The following is a 14,278-nucleotide window of genomic DNA, read 5'->3' as shown; positions in this document are numbered from 1 at the left end:
TCCACCAATGGCTCCAGAGCCGCTACTTGGGAATCCATGGAGCTTCAAAGAGAGTGCTAGCTGGAGGAGTGGGGTTTGCCACGTGCACGCCTTGGATCTCAAGTTTTGGAGTAAACTGCTTCTCTTCAAAGTCACTCTGAATCAATGGGTCACTTTCAATTACTCAGTCGTCTAATTCAATGCTTATGATAAAATACAACATAAAATCACTTGATGGTTACAAGCCTTCAGCACCTTCTGGTTGTTGTTTTTGGAAAGGATATCAAAGACTAAAAGCGATTTTGCTGGCAAGGAACTCTACGTGTTGAACTACATGACAAAAACGTTCCTAGTGCCACTGATAAAAAAACCCAGGAGGACACAGTCTTTCATTCTGCCTAAAAAAGCATGAGCTGGGGCTTCCCTGGTGGCGCAGTGGTTGAGAGTCTGCCTGCCAATGCAGGGGACATGGGTTCGAGCCCTGGTCTGGGAGGATCCCACATGCCGCGGAGCAACTGGGCCCGTGAGTCACAACTACTGAGCCTGCGCGTCTGGAGCTTGTGCTCCTCAACAAGAGAGGCCGCGATGGTGAGAGGCCCGCGCACCGCGATGAAGAGTGGCCCCCGCTCGCCGCAACTAGAGAAAGCCCTCCCACAGAAACGAGACCCAACACAGCCAAAAATAAAAATAAATAAATAAATAAATAAAAAAAAAAAAAAAAAAAAAAGCGTGAGCTGTGATGCTGGTGTACGCTGGACGAGACCAGATAAATACTAACAAATACACGATCACATTTTTCATATTCCAAAGCCAGTTTTCTCTGGGAATAAGTCAAACACAGCATAGTTTAAAACATGGGTGAACTGCAAGGCTGACAACCTGTATTGTTAATTGTTCTTCGCGTCAACTCAGTGATTTTCTAGAGCCAGAAAATTACTACTTTGGAAAACCCTTGACACTAATAACAATGTGCTCCTTTCTACGTAAGTTGGTTGATTGGACCTTCTTTTCAGATGTCAATTTAAATATAAGTTCTAGAAAGGAAGGCTGCAAATTTGGATTGTGAACAAATAAACCCATTATTAAATGTTCCAACTATTATTACAATACTATTATAATACTGTTTTCCTAATTATCCGATTGAATACTTGGAAATCAATCAGTGCTCTGTTTGGGCAAATCTCATTACTTAATGAAGGAGTTCCGATAAGATCATCATAACCCTATTTATATGGTAAAAAAGCAAAGAAGAGGCTAAAGTAATGATAACTCAGCCATGCGCTCCAATGACAACATAAGCTTTCTCTAAACCCAGATTTTCTCCAGTGTTTTCTACTACTGAGGAACATACCTAAACTGAATTACACTGATCATTTTCATCTCATTTCAAAGACAAAGGCAATGTCTTTCACGTTATACTAGCTCTTCGTTTACAGTTTACTTAAATATTCTTTCCTCCATCTTGATAATAATATCTGACTATTTCATAGATGGCTCCAAAGCTCTAATTGCATGATTCGTAAGAACTTCCAAGCCGCCCTTTCTGATCTGTGCAGTGTGTGTTCTCCAGAGAAATCTTACTATTAAACCAGACTAAACACAAGACAAGCAATGCAGCTGCAACAGATTATTTGATATTATCTCCCTCTGTTCAGAACTTGGGTGTGTATTTTTGCCATTCACCTTCTAGCTCACAAGGGTCGAAATGGAGAACTTTCACTTAGCTGGCCACATGGCTACCTCCCCCGCCTCCTTCAAATCTTTCTCACTTTCTTAATAAGGTCTGACCTGACTGCCCTATTTAAAAATTCCCCCCATCCCTCTCCCCTAACCTTAGTTCTTCTCATGCCTTTACTCTACTTTTTCTTCTTTTCTTTTTCTTTTTGTTTGTTTATAGTACTTCTCGTCTTCTAACATTCCATACACATACTTCATTTGTCTGTAATGTGCCCTGTTTATTACCTCATTCCCCCTGGTAGAATCTAAACAGGGCAGCCAGCTTTGCTTTGTTTGCCAAGAGGCTAGAACAGTGCCTGGCCCATGGCAGGTGCTCAATAAATATATTTTTTGAATGGACGATGCATTCAGATGATAGGAACAAGGTGTACCAAAGATGTACTGAGGCGATTTGAATCCCCAAAGATAAAAATTCCCTAGAGAGCAGACAAGGAATCCATCTAAATGAGGAATGTCCAAATGTTCTCCTCCTTCCTTTCCTAAATTTCTAAATGTTTTGGTAGCATAATAGATGTGTATCTCACTGCTACAATTTTAGCAGATACTTAACCTCTCTGGCCCTTAGTCTCTGCATTTACAAAATGAATGGTTTGATTTAACTGATGTCTTAAGAGCTCACCCTCTGATGAGTTTATGAATTAATGACCTATAGGCCAGTCATTGAAATGAGCAAAATACCTAAGTCAGGAAAACCATGGATTGGTCCCAATTTTGTCACCAAAATAGTTATGAGACCTTGCATAGACTTTTATGGCCTCCGTTTCCTCATCTATAAAATGAAGGCATTAGATTAGAAAGTTATCAAGTCTTTTTGGGCTCAAATATTTCGTCACGGCTCTGCATAAAGAAAGTTACTGTTTTGCTTTGTTTTGCTTCCTCCTTTTGAGCTACTTTTTAAAGTGATGCATGTGTCACGATGCTTGTAAAAGGATCCCAGGACTCTTCCCCCAGATCCTTCCCTTTTGGGGGTGCTTCCTGCTATTCTTACCATCAGGGAATCCATCCCAGATTTCTAGCCGGTCATAGCGGCAAAACATCCCCCCAGGAGGATTTGAGTCAGCCTCCAGGTCAAAGCTTTCAAATTCCAGGATAATCTCCGACATCTTTGGTGCAAAGATAATATAGGTGCATTCTAGGCTGTTGGGATATTTTTCAGGGAATCCTGGGGACTTTATCACCCCACTAGGTGTTGTGTAGTTCTGGGAACATTCAGGACCTATAAGTAAAAGAAAAGAGGAGCAAAGTGAAAATTCCACTTAAACGACCTTACCAAGAAATAACCTGGGCAAAGACGGTTTATCTTTCTAATAAAAGCCCACCATTATAATCACGGTCCTAATCACTCCTTACTCAGCCTTTTTGCAGTGGTGATAGGTATGGAAAGTCAAGTTCAGATTTATTGTGTTCACCTTAGTTTTCCATTTGTGTGGAGCAATTTAAAAACTTCTGCTGTTGCAGAGAAAAAAAAAATGACAAATACAAAATCATGTGGGAACATTGAAAGAGTAAGCTACAGAAATCTCGACAGAGCCCTAGAGAAATAATTACAGCCCCTTCAAGCTTAAATCTTTAAATCTTGAGGCTGACAGCCCTTTACTGGTGAAATAGAACATTTACAAAGGCGAGGGAGAGAATTCAGTGGAGGGAGTTTGGGTTTCAGATTCCTACACCAGTGACTCAGTAACTCTACCAGATGTGACCTCTGCCTCTTTGACAAACCAAATGTGAAAGGTAATTCGTACATGTACGCAGGGTGAGTGACTCATTTGGAACGGTGTTGACACAGGTGTGCCAGTAAACTGTGGGTGTTAGTGGGGGCATGGTAAACTGGGATGCAGGTCCTGTGGCTACAAGTCACCTGATACCAATGTTGACATCCTAACCTTCTCCAAAGTATCAGATACAGTACAGGAGGCCATTCTAAAATGTTAATATGTATGTGTATGTGTTAATGTATATATTTATAACGTGTAATTTAAATGACGGTTCAGTGTTATCATGACAACAAATTACAGTGATCTGTAATTTAAATTACATATATTTAAATTATGTCATCCTTATGACTACATGAATAACCACAATTTCAGTTCATGGAATGAGCACTGAATAGGGTGTTATTCACCACACAATTGAAAACTGCCCATCTCCAAGGACAGGGACATCAGCCTATCAGCTTCTGCCCCTTATCACCACCACTGCTGCCCTGATTGTCAAAGAGCTCTTAGGGCTCCCTGGGAAACAGAGATGGCCTGACCCTTTTGAATCTCAGGATCCAATCTGGGGATGTTCAGTTCAACAATTCTTTTCCCGGACCGTTGCCTCACTGATGGGGACCCTGCGAGGAAGTGTAAGGATTCAACTCTAAATAAGGAGGCTTGTTGAGCTTTTTCTTAACTAAATATTCTTCCAAAGTGCCAGGTACTAAAGGCAACATATTAGGCATTAATACACATTAAATTTAACTAGCAGATCTCTATTTTTAGTGGCGAGGGCTAGTAAGCTGAATCTCCTCCTCAGCGCATCTGGCAGCCTGTTGAAAAAACAAATCAAATCGCTTTCTCCCCACGCACGTATTAGATAGCCATGGCCCTGGAGACGAAGAAGAAGGCTACTTCGTAGACGGCACAATAAACCTGGTTGGTAGAGTTCTGACTTGAATACCTTCCCAAGCCTTCTACGATGGGGCTCACCCTTTAGCACGATGGCCTCGAATGCTTATCTATTTGATTCTGGTTAAAAAGTTATTACCTGTCTCCCCCTTCCCGTCCTGCTCCATAGAAAAAAAAAAAAAAAAAGTTATTACCATGTGGCATTTTGCCATGTCAATTTCAGGTAAAGAGATTGTGAAATGTGCGTCTAATTTATAATATGCTTCTAAGCTTTTTGGTGGCTTCTGAGATGACTATTCAAATTTGTCATTAATTGACAAAGTCATTTATATGTAGGTAATTGGGAACCCTTTAGAATTTGATTTCCAAGATGTAGGAACAGTGACTCTGGAGACCTCCAACCTCCTCCCTGGGGATTCGGCTGGCAAAGAAAACAGGAGAGTTTAATGCAGGCTCCAATATTTTCTCCTTCTTAAAAAAATAAAATTACCCAGGTTAGGTTAAGATTTAATGAGAGAAAAACAATGACAGGAATTAAGGGCATAATTTCAAAATCAAATAAATTCCCATGCTTTCACTGTATATCCTTGTCGTGTCAGATCCCTTTAGAAGCTAGCCCAGGCTTTCTAACGTATTTTGACAAAGGCTGGGGACCTTCCATGGGGAAGTGGAAGAGAGCTGGATGGGGCACCAGGAGCTCTGAGCTCTAGTCCTGCCTTTATCACTGACCTGCTGTGTAGCCTCCGTGGCCTCTGAACCTTCCTGGTCCTCAGATGCTGTACATCACAAATGGGAGGTGGGCTTTAGGATTTGAAAAAAATTCCTTTCAAACTCAAAGCTTCTGTAATTTCCTACTTCCTCCATTCTACATCAAAATTTGTTTTACTCGGTTCCTTAATCCCTGTTGTATAAGTTTGCCACAGTTGAGTGAGCACTTCCCCAAAAACGATGAGGGCGGGGGTGGGTTGAGGGATCCCATGGTGAATACACAAGTCGTAAATGGGACTAAGGGCGAGCAGCTGGTGTGCCCAGGAGTGAGTGAGCTACTGGGGTGAGGGGTGCACACACAGCACTGGCAGCCAGTGACACCATGCTTTCCCCGCTATTTGTAAGACTGAGAGCGTCCTGTGTAGCCACAGGCATCCCACATTTCGCTGTTAAGGACCATAAGGATGGATAATGATAAGAGCTAAAATATTCTCTTTGGAATTATTACTAAATGTACAGGCTTTTAGTCAAATAATGTATGAAGTGACCAATCCCGCTCTCAATAAATGCTGCCCCCTCCCTCAGAGACCCACGGGAAATGGATACGGCTTCTTCTAGCATCTGGGCCTGGATGGCCCAGACCCAGGGAAGGACAGGGGCAGAGTGGGAGGTGTGCAGGCTGGGGTTTCCTAGAGAATTTCTTTCAGTGAATGGAAATCGTTTTAGGGCTGGTAGCCCAAGGTTTTAGCATCTGGGAAGAGACCTGCAGAAGGGGAATGTGGTACCCGAGGAGAGAACTAGGGTGTCCAGGGAGCTCCAGGAGGCATGGGGAAGAGGTGAGGACTGGCCACCACTGTCAGGCAAAGGTGGTCCTCTAGAAATGCAGCCCTAGGGATGCAGAAATGGCCCTGTAATCTACTGTCAGAAAACCTCAAGGTCAACAAGTGAAAAATTAAGGTATTGGTTCAACTATGATTAGTCTAATTTATGTGTTTTGAGGAAACTTGAAATTGCTGCAGCCTGGAAGAAGTGCTATGTTTTCAAAAGAATGGAGATTCTATAACATCATTAAATGGCTTTAGAGGAAAGAACGCTCGTGAACCTGTCTATGTGTTCGTGAATGTATTCTCCTAGTTCATGATTTTATGGAGTATCTATAAGGACTACAATATGTGCAATGAGTGAGAAAGAAAGATGTTTTCTTTGCATTTTTTAGGTGGTACCAATTTAGTTGGGAAATGAAACATGCACACATGAAGAAATTTGGAAATACTCAGGAAAAACATTTGGTTAGTGAAACATAGTTGTGTGTGTGTGTATATATATATACATACAGTTGGTATATGTGTATATTTGTGTGTGTATCTATAAGGGACAAGCTGGGTACAAGTGTAGGAAAATAAAAAGTACATTAATTAAGAGGAATAAGCTTAGAGCCTGGTTTCCATGGAGGTTAAAGGCTTAAACCAGAAGAGAGGGAGGGCTGTGAAATCTGGATAAAGCACCCCCTTTATCTATAATCATTGTAACAGCTAGTGTGCATTGGATGCATCTTCTGGAACAGGCACCGGCTACATGTTTTCATTTCAACTGATCTTCACAAAGAGCCTGTGTTATATACCGTCATCCATTTTTCAGATGAGGAATCCAGAGCTCTGAACACTTACACAGATGGTCAGTAGCCGAATCAAAATTCACATGCAGGTCTGCGGGACCTCACTCAGCACACCAACCTGGGGCAGGAAGCCAGGATGTGGGTTTGTGAGAGTGAAGTCGGGCAGGTTGGGAGCAACTGATGTCAAGGCTTGAGCTTGACCCTGGAGGACTTGACCCGACAGGTGACAGACACCTGACATAGGTGTTTTGGGGACAGTAGTTTGATGACTATTTGAGAAGCTGTGTTAGGATACGATAACATGGGGATAACCACAAGGCAGGCTTGTCTGGTCAATGGCAGTGGACGTGGAAAGGAAGCTGTGACTCTCTCTCTTTTTAATTGAGGTATAGTTGATTTACAAGATTATAACAGGTTCAGGTGTACAGCACAGTGATTCAAGATTTCTGAAGCCATGACTCTTTGAGACTTTTGGACGAAAATCCAGGAGAACTGGCAGCCATATTGGATGTAGGGAGGCAAGAAGAGAAAGAAGAAAATAAGGCTTCGAGTCTCAAGGACAGCATTGAGGGGAAAAAAAGGGGGAAATCACGGTGCCTCTGAGACTAACAGAAGTGCGGGGATGAGTTCATCTGGAAGGAAGCTGAAGAATTGTTAATGACTTAGGAAGGATCTCGCTCTTTCTCCATCCACCATCTTCAGATCTTTGAGAAACACTGACAATGAAAAGTTATTCTTGTCTCCTTTTCTGACACTTTCTTTCTTTGATGCTGTCACATGCAGGTCAGCAAGCAAATGCGTGTGTTTGTGCATGTGTGTACATACACATACGTGGATTTATATAGGTCCAACAGCTTTCAACACAAGGAAATATGTCCATATGTAATCATGTGAACACACTGAGGTCCTATGTCTTCTGTTATTTATACTAAAGGTTTTCTAAGCATGTGCCCAGATGAATTTCTGAAGAAAGTTCTCTCCATCTATCCACATTTATATGGGACAGTACCAGATTTCTTTGAAATTTAAAGAAGTTGTGCCAATGCTCCCAGAAACACTTAAAACTCTCTTTTTTATTGTTCTCGGTGGCCACCAACCCAGAGGATCTTAGGCTTTTTGTATTTGGTGTGGCTGGATTTATTTCTATTAAATAAAGCTCTTTTTCCTATATTCCAGGACAATACATTTAAATCTTGAGCCTCTGTCCCTGGAAGGTCTCCCACACATTAATATCCACTTAAAAGGGAAGGCTGAATTGAGCACACAGCAGGAACCTACAGGCTGTTGTGAAAAACAGTGACATCCAGACAAAGCTACAATTTTTATCAATTGATATGTGTGTTTAATTCCTCAAAGCTGGGAGACTATACATTCTCAGATTCTATCCCATCCCAATATATACCATTGTGACAGAAGATTAGTAAGTGATTATTCTGGAGAGGGCAACTGATAATTATTTTGGAAGGGGAATGCCATTTAAAGCATTACTATTTTGCTTCCTCCAGGAAGTTCTTTCCCCAACCATGCCTCCATCAATAGAAAGCCTCTTCTTCTTCCAATAGCTTTAGAAACTCTAAGGCTAGTGGACTACTGCTTTGCTTTTCCTGGGAAATACCAGTTTTGAATTTTGCAATAAAATAAAGCAAAGAGGCAAGAGGGAGGGGATATGGGGATATATGTATACATATAACTGATTCACTTTGTTTTACAGCAGAAACTAACACAACATTGTAAAGCAATTATACCCCAATAAAGATGTTAAAAAAAAGAATAAACTTAAATGAGATGTTAAAAAAAAAAAAGGGAAGAAGATGTGCATGACTTTAAGGTAAAAGGGACTCATGCATTTTTAACTAAAGAAATGAAACTTCAAGAGTAGATCAAACTTATTTTTGAATAGGAAAGATAAGAATAAATGTTCTCAAAGGAGTTTTACAGAGTATATACCTTATAAACACTGGTCAGCATATTAGAATGATGAAATTGTGATGCTTAAAATACATTTTAAAAGTTTTTTTAAACATGCTTCCTCCATACACTGGGTAATTTTCCTTTGTTTAAAGTATTTTCCAACATTTTTGTAATGGGAATATATGACTTTTTACCAAAAGTTTAAAAACGTTACTCCTTGTCTCTCTTTTCACTTTGTCTCTCACGAGCTCAAGCAATGTTAATGACCACTTCGTCACACTTGTTCTCCTGTAAGTTACTCACCTCTCTTGAAAATTTCATAACGTATGGAAAATCCTGCCCCGTGTGTCTCATAATCAGAGACAAATTTGATAAAGAGAAATGGCCCTGAAGACACGACAGGAGAAGGGGCAATCTTTCCACAGAACTTTCCCCATAAACGCCCATTTTCATTTTCTCCATCGATGACCTCCACGTAGTCATACCTAAGACACAAAGATGGAAGAAAACATCAGGTTAACGAGAAAAGTCCTTTTAATTTCAGTAATTTAGAAACCAGCATTCTCCACCACCATCTGTCAGGAGCAAAACTGCTATCTGCATTCACTGCTGGATTTCATGGAGAGGGAAAAAAGTCTAGCAAAATGAAATAATTAAAATGGACTACATCATGTCCATATACATCATCTGGCAACACAGAACTATTAAGAATAATGGTGTCCATTATACTTGCAGACAATGTCAGTTAAAGTAACCAATTAACAAGAAAAAGGAAAATCTCATGAGCACAATTCTCTTTTATTAAATTGTGTTCCTTTGTCTGGGGTTGGGGGGTTGTCAATACATAATGCTATGCATTCTTTTCAAACTGTGAAGTTCTTTTAGGAATTCAAAATGTCTCCTTGGCTGGAGCTCTCCATAAATAATACTTTGATTTCTGTGAGCGACCCTCTAAACATATGGCCACAGAATAATAAACAGATTCTTTACTATTTAACTCAATTCCACTAAGCTCCAGGCTTCTTAGAAAAAAAAAAACTCTCTCAGTATCCACTGTGGTCAAAACACAGATCATCTTCTCCCCAAACTACAACTTGAATTGCAGAACATAATCTCTGCAAAGAAGAAAGTTTATTTAAAAATGGAAAGTAACTTTATTTACTACCAGCCTTATTACCTTTAAAGGAATATTGTCATTTGAAATGGAAATATGACACACTTGAAATCATCAAAGTGATATGATTTTTAAAAATTCAGGCTTAATAATACACTAAGCAGACAAATGATGAAGGAAGTAGCAATAAAATATTACCCTAAAGATTGCACTGAGATAATACATGTGTTTGGACCATTATTTTCTCTAAAAGGTGGAAATCCATCTCCAGTAAACTAGCATTCCCCCAGGAAAAGAGGAAGATTTTTTTTTTGTTCGGCATTATGTATTTCTTAGTGCCTTGCTCTTTCTTTTTGTTTTACTTGCCAAGTCACCTAGGAGCCAGATAATCTGATTTGTCTTCCATACTTCTTCTAGAACTGACATGAAGACATTACAATCCATTCATTGCAAAACATTATTTCTGTGTTTAACTTGGTTCAAAAGTCCTGGGATATATTAATTTCAGGAATGGCTAAAATATGGCAGTAACATAAACTGTATCTGGCAATTTAAAAGAGATCAAAGTGTGGGAAATCTTCACGATGACCAATGTCATCCTTAGCAATCCTTTTCAAACTGTCCAGGACACATGACTTATGTTTACGTAAAGTCTCACGAGACAACTGCAAAGATGCTATCACGAGTTAAAGTGGACAGCTTAAGGCTCTCTAAATTAAAAATGACATTACCTCATCAGTTAAAATTGTGCCAGCTTTGTGTATATCAAGAAGAAAAGAAAGCTGACACTGAATGAATGACGCACTAGTGTATGTGAATTATTGCAGTAACTGAATTTCCTCTGCTGCATCTGCTGATTCCAGGAGTAAAATCACTGGCCGGCTAGCATCTCTGTCCCTTTGCAAAACTATGGAGCTACACAGAGGAATTGTTTGTTTCTCTAGACACTGGGAGATGCTTTGCATGTTAAGACAAGACAAAGGAGGAGGAGAAGGAAGATGAAGACGGCGTTACCTTCAAAATCCTCAGTGACTTTTTATAGTCAACTGAGGGCAGCTGGAAAGAACCCCATCTCTGTACTCATGAAAGCCTCACAAGTTGGCATTTATGCAGTAATTCCTTTTATCTCTGTTGCTTCATTGACTAGACAGGTCTGCGTGGTTTGCCCCACGCTTGCTTATAATTTAACTGTGATTTGAGCTGTTGACTGCGTTTGGCCTGGCGACTATGCGTCCGGCTCTGCTCTATAGGCTTTTTACTTGCATCTCGACATGGTCTGAATACTAAGTGGCCACATCCTAGTGCATTTTGCCTTCCAGACACAAATAAGAGAGGTGGGTCAGGCATTCTGAAGAACTAAGGGCATTTCTGTGAGGAGACCTTTCTCCCAGGTATGACAGAACTCAGCTATTAGACTGCTGGGGAATTACAACAGTGGATGAAGCCAGTCTTTTAATTCACATTATCTTCTAGCAGTAAATACTAGGCTCTCCTCTTGGCAACAGTAAAAGCTATTTTGAAAAGGGGCAGCGGGACTGGATGCTCTACCCAGCAAGAGATAAATCATCGCATCTTAAGTGCCAATTTTAGGCAATGGGATTATTCAGGGATACAATAGTTACATTTATAAACTGGGATGCTGCTATCATTTTAGCACTTTCTACCATCCAACAGGGCCCCCAAATGTATCACAGATAGCAGTTCATGTAAATATTCAAGAGGGTGTATGCGTAAAAATTGCAAAGGGTGATACTGCCAAGGAAGTTAAGAAAGCAGCTTGCTTCTCCCTCTGGAGTTGAGACCAGTTCCACCCCATAAGTTTCTCGCTGGCAAACGTGGTGCCAGGAATGCAGCTGGTGTGCCAGCAACCCTCCCCAGAGACTAAATGTGTCGCCACAGCGACGCACCCAGCCTGCATTGGCCTGAGGCCCAGGATCCTGAGTTTGCAAATTTCGATCCCCCAGACGGCTGCACTGCTCTGTTACTGCTGCCGGTGCGGCAAGCACCACGTTCCTTGGGATGTTAAGATCCTCAGTCCTGGAACCAAAGACCTGCGCAGGTGAGCCTGGAGGTACCTATCCGACTCGCATCCCGAACCGACAAGCTCAGGCTGCGGGAGGAGATCTGGGGAATCTTGGGAATCGAATTCATAAAAGCTAGAGGAGGGATCACAAAGTTAACCCGTCTGTCCCTTTGGAGCCCAGCTCCGGAAAAAGAATGTTCCAGGTGACCAAGAGGCTGCGTCTGGGTCCAAAGAGCACTGCCCACCTGTACAGGAAAGCCTCCCTCAGACCTCACCTCCCCACGTTTCATCACAGGAACACCAACATCAGGTGGATTTAGCCATCTTCTCATCCCTGTCTTTTTTTAAATTTAAAAAAATTTTTGTTTTTGGCCGTGCCGCGCAGCCTGTGAGATCTTAGTTCCCCGACCAGGGATCGAACCCGGGCCCACTGCATTGCAAGCACGGAGTCCTACCCACTGGACCGCCAGGGAATTCGCCCCCCGCCCCCAATCTCTCTTCATCAATCTTCTACCTTAAACCTTTCCCTTCCTGCACTAATAATGGTAAAGCTGCCGACGTTTACTGGGAATAAGGCCTAGATCTCTCTACCTAACCTTCTTACAATTAATTAAAGACACTTTCCCAAGGTTTCAGTTTTCGGGTGGGAGGCCCTGGGTGGCTCTTCCATGAGTATCCCTGGCTTTAAGCTCATGCTTCTCAAGCCCCACGCCCTCTTGCTTACATAAGCCCCGCTCTCACACTACCCAGGTATATGCGGGTGGTGAAAACATTTTGAATCCTAATAGTAATCACGAGTTTGGTTTCCCATAAGAGTGATAAAAGAATAAAGATTTCTTTCTAAGAATTCTTGAAAGGATTACTCAGAGATTTTTTTTTTTCTTCTGGAAAGTTTGAATTATGGTTTTAGGAAAATGGCCAAGGAAAGGGAAAAGTGATGGGAAAATGAGAAATGTCTTCAGTCACTAAAGAGTGGTTTGGGAGGCTTTCTAGGTATGCGGTGCTGAATAGACGAATAGCACACAACTTAAGTCGGGTTTTCTCCTGTGAGTACAAATGACCCCTGATTCTATGGTGGGGCCTGTTAATGGGAAAAAACCCTGAATCCTCTGCAGGGTGTTGTCTGTACGGGGAGCTACTGTACCAACCCCCTCACAGCTTCTGGACATTCTCGAGGTGTTAGGAAGGGGGATTTTAGGTAATGGTGTCTTTTTAATCTCCTTCCAAGAGGCTCTCCCCTCACATGCATACGTACGTTAATAATGGAGAAATTCGATACCTGACATCATAAACCAGAGTGAGAAATGATGTTGGCTAACATAATTTTCACTTACAAAAATGTGTTTCTTTGGATCTTTGGTTTATTTTACACAAGGCATTAATAGCTATCCCAACTGAACAAGCTGTAAACGATTACTGTATTGTTGTCCAAGAATTACCTTCCCTCTTCTCCAGAAGAGAACAGATTTTCTTTTTCCCTCGGAGTATTAGAAAGAGGAGTTGGATATAAAAGTATACGATGATGGAGTCTGGAGGGGCCAATTAGTTTGCATTGGTGTTTCTGAGCAGTTTTACATGATCCACCCCCTTACCGTTCTGGTTTCCTTGCAAGGTTCTAATCAAGATAAATACATGAAAAGCCTTTTATAAGGTTCATAGACTCATGTAGTAAAAGCATTTTTAGAAATCTATTCAAAAGAAATAATCTGGAATAATGTCAAATATGTATGCAAAGAGTATTGCCTGAAGCTTTATAATAATGGGAAAAAATGGAAATAAGGCAGACAGGAAGAAGATAAGAAGGAATTTATGTACATTCATATTGAGAAATATTATTCAGCCATTAAAAAGCATGTTCAACAAAAGATTTTTTATAACAAAGGAAAAATACTTATGATAAGTAAGTGAAAAAAACTTAACACAGTGTATCCTCAATTTTCATTCATATGAAGTAAAAGAACAGGAGGGAAATATGCAAGCTATTAACAAGTGCTTATCTCTGGGTAGTGAGATTATTTCTGTATTATTATTATTATTTCTGTATTTTTCAAGATTTTTACAATGGACAAGTATACTTTTTTAATCAAATTTATTTTGAAAAGCATTAACTACTTATATATGAAGTAGCAAATCAATACCTTATTGCCCAGCTAAGAATTTTATATTTCTTGGTCAGAAAACACTATCTTTTTTTGATGTTTTATTTGGAAATAAATCAAAGGCTTTGCCTTTTGTTTTTAAAACAATGGGATCAATGAGGCTCCTTGTGTGATACATTTTTGGGGGGTACTAGAAAGTTAAAGTGAATCTGATTTGATCTCATACTTTCTGAAATGCTGGTAGTAATACTTGCCATTTGTACAGTAACTTCCCTGTTACAATATACTCTCAGATTATTGTCTAACATGGTCTTTACAGTAATCCCAGGAGGGAGATTGTTAGGAAGTACCATCCCAGAAGGAGCCCAGAGCAGTAGAAGCACCGGGCAGGAGACACATGAATGAAATAATTAGTATCTTTCCCACACTGCCCAGCGTGGGACAAGTTTGATTCTAGTATCTGCTCTTGTTACTCCCTTTCAT

At 40.7% G+C, this 14,278-nt stretch overlaps 1 protein-coding gene across 5 annotated transcripts in view; it reads right to left on the bottom strand.

Annotated features, from left to right (window-relative positions):
- The window catches only part of NRP1 (neuropilin 1), a 144,332-nt gene that overhangs the window by 80,178 nt on the left and 49,876 nt on the right, over nucleotides 1-14,278 (bottom strand). For all 5 annotated transcript variants that reach the window (XM_068561084.1, XM_068561074.1, XM_068561087.1 and 2 more), the window contains 2 exons: nucleotides 8,863-9,044; nucleotides 2,705-2,932 (listed from right to left, as the gene is read on the bottom strand). In XM_068561084.1, the coding sequence (XP_068417185.1) occupies nucleotides 2,705-2,932; nucleotides 8,863-9,044 (410 nt within the window). The remainder of the gene's footprint in view (nucleotides 1-2,704; nucleotides 2,933-8,862; nucleotides 9,045-14,278) is intronic.

This window comes from Eschrichtius robustus, chromosome 1, assembly GCF_028021215.1.
Source record: "Eschrichtius robustus isolate mEscRob2 chromosome 1, mEscRob2.pri, whole genome shotgun sequence".
Lineage (NCBI taxonomy): Eukaryota > Metazoa > Chordata > Mammalia > Artiodactyla > Eschrichtiidae > Eschrichtius > Eschrichtius robustus.
This window is presented reverse-complemented; position numbering and strand designations above follow the sequence as displayed.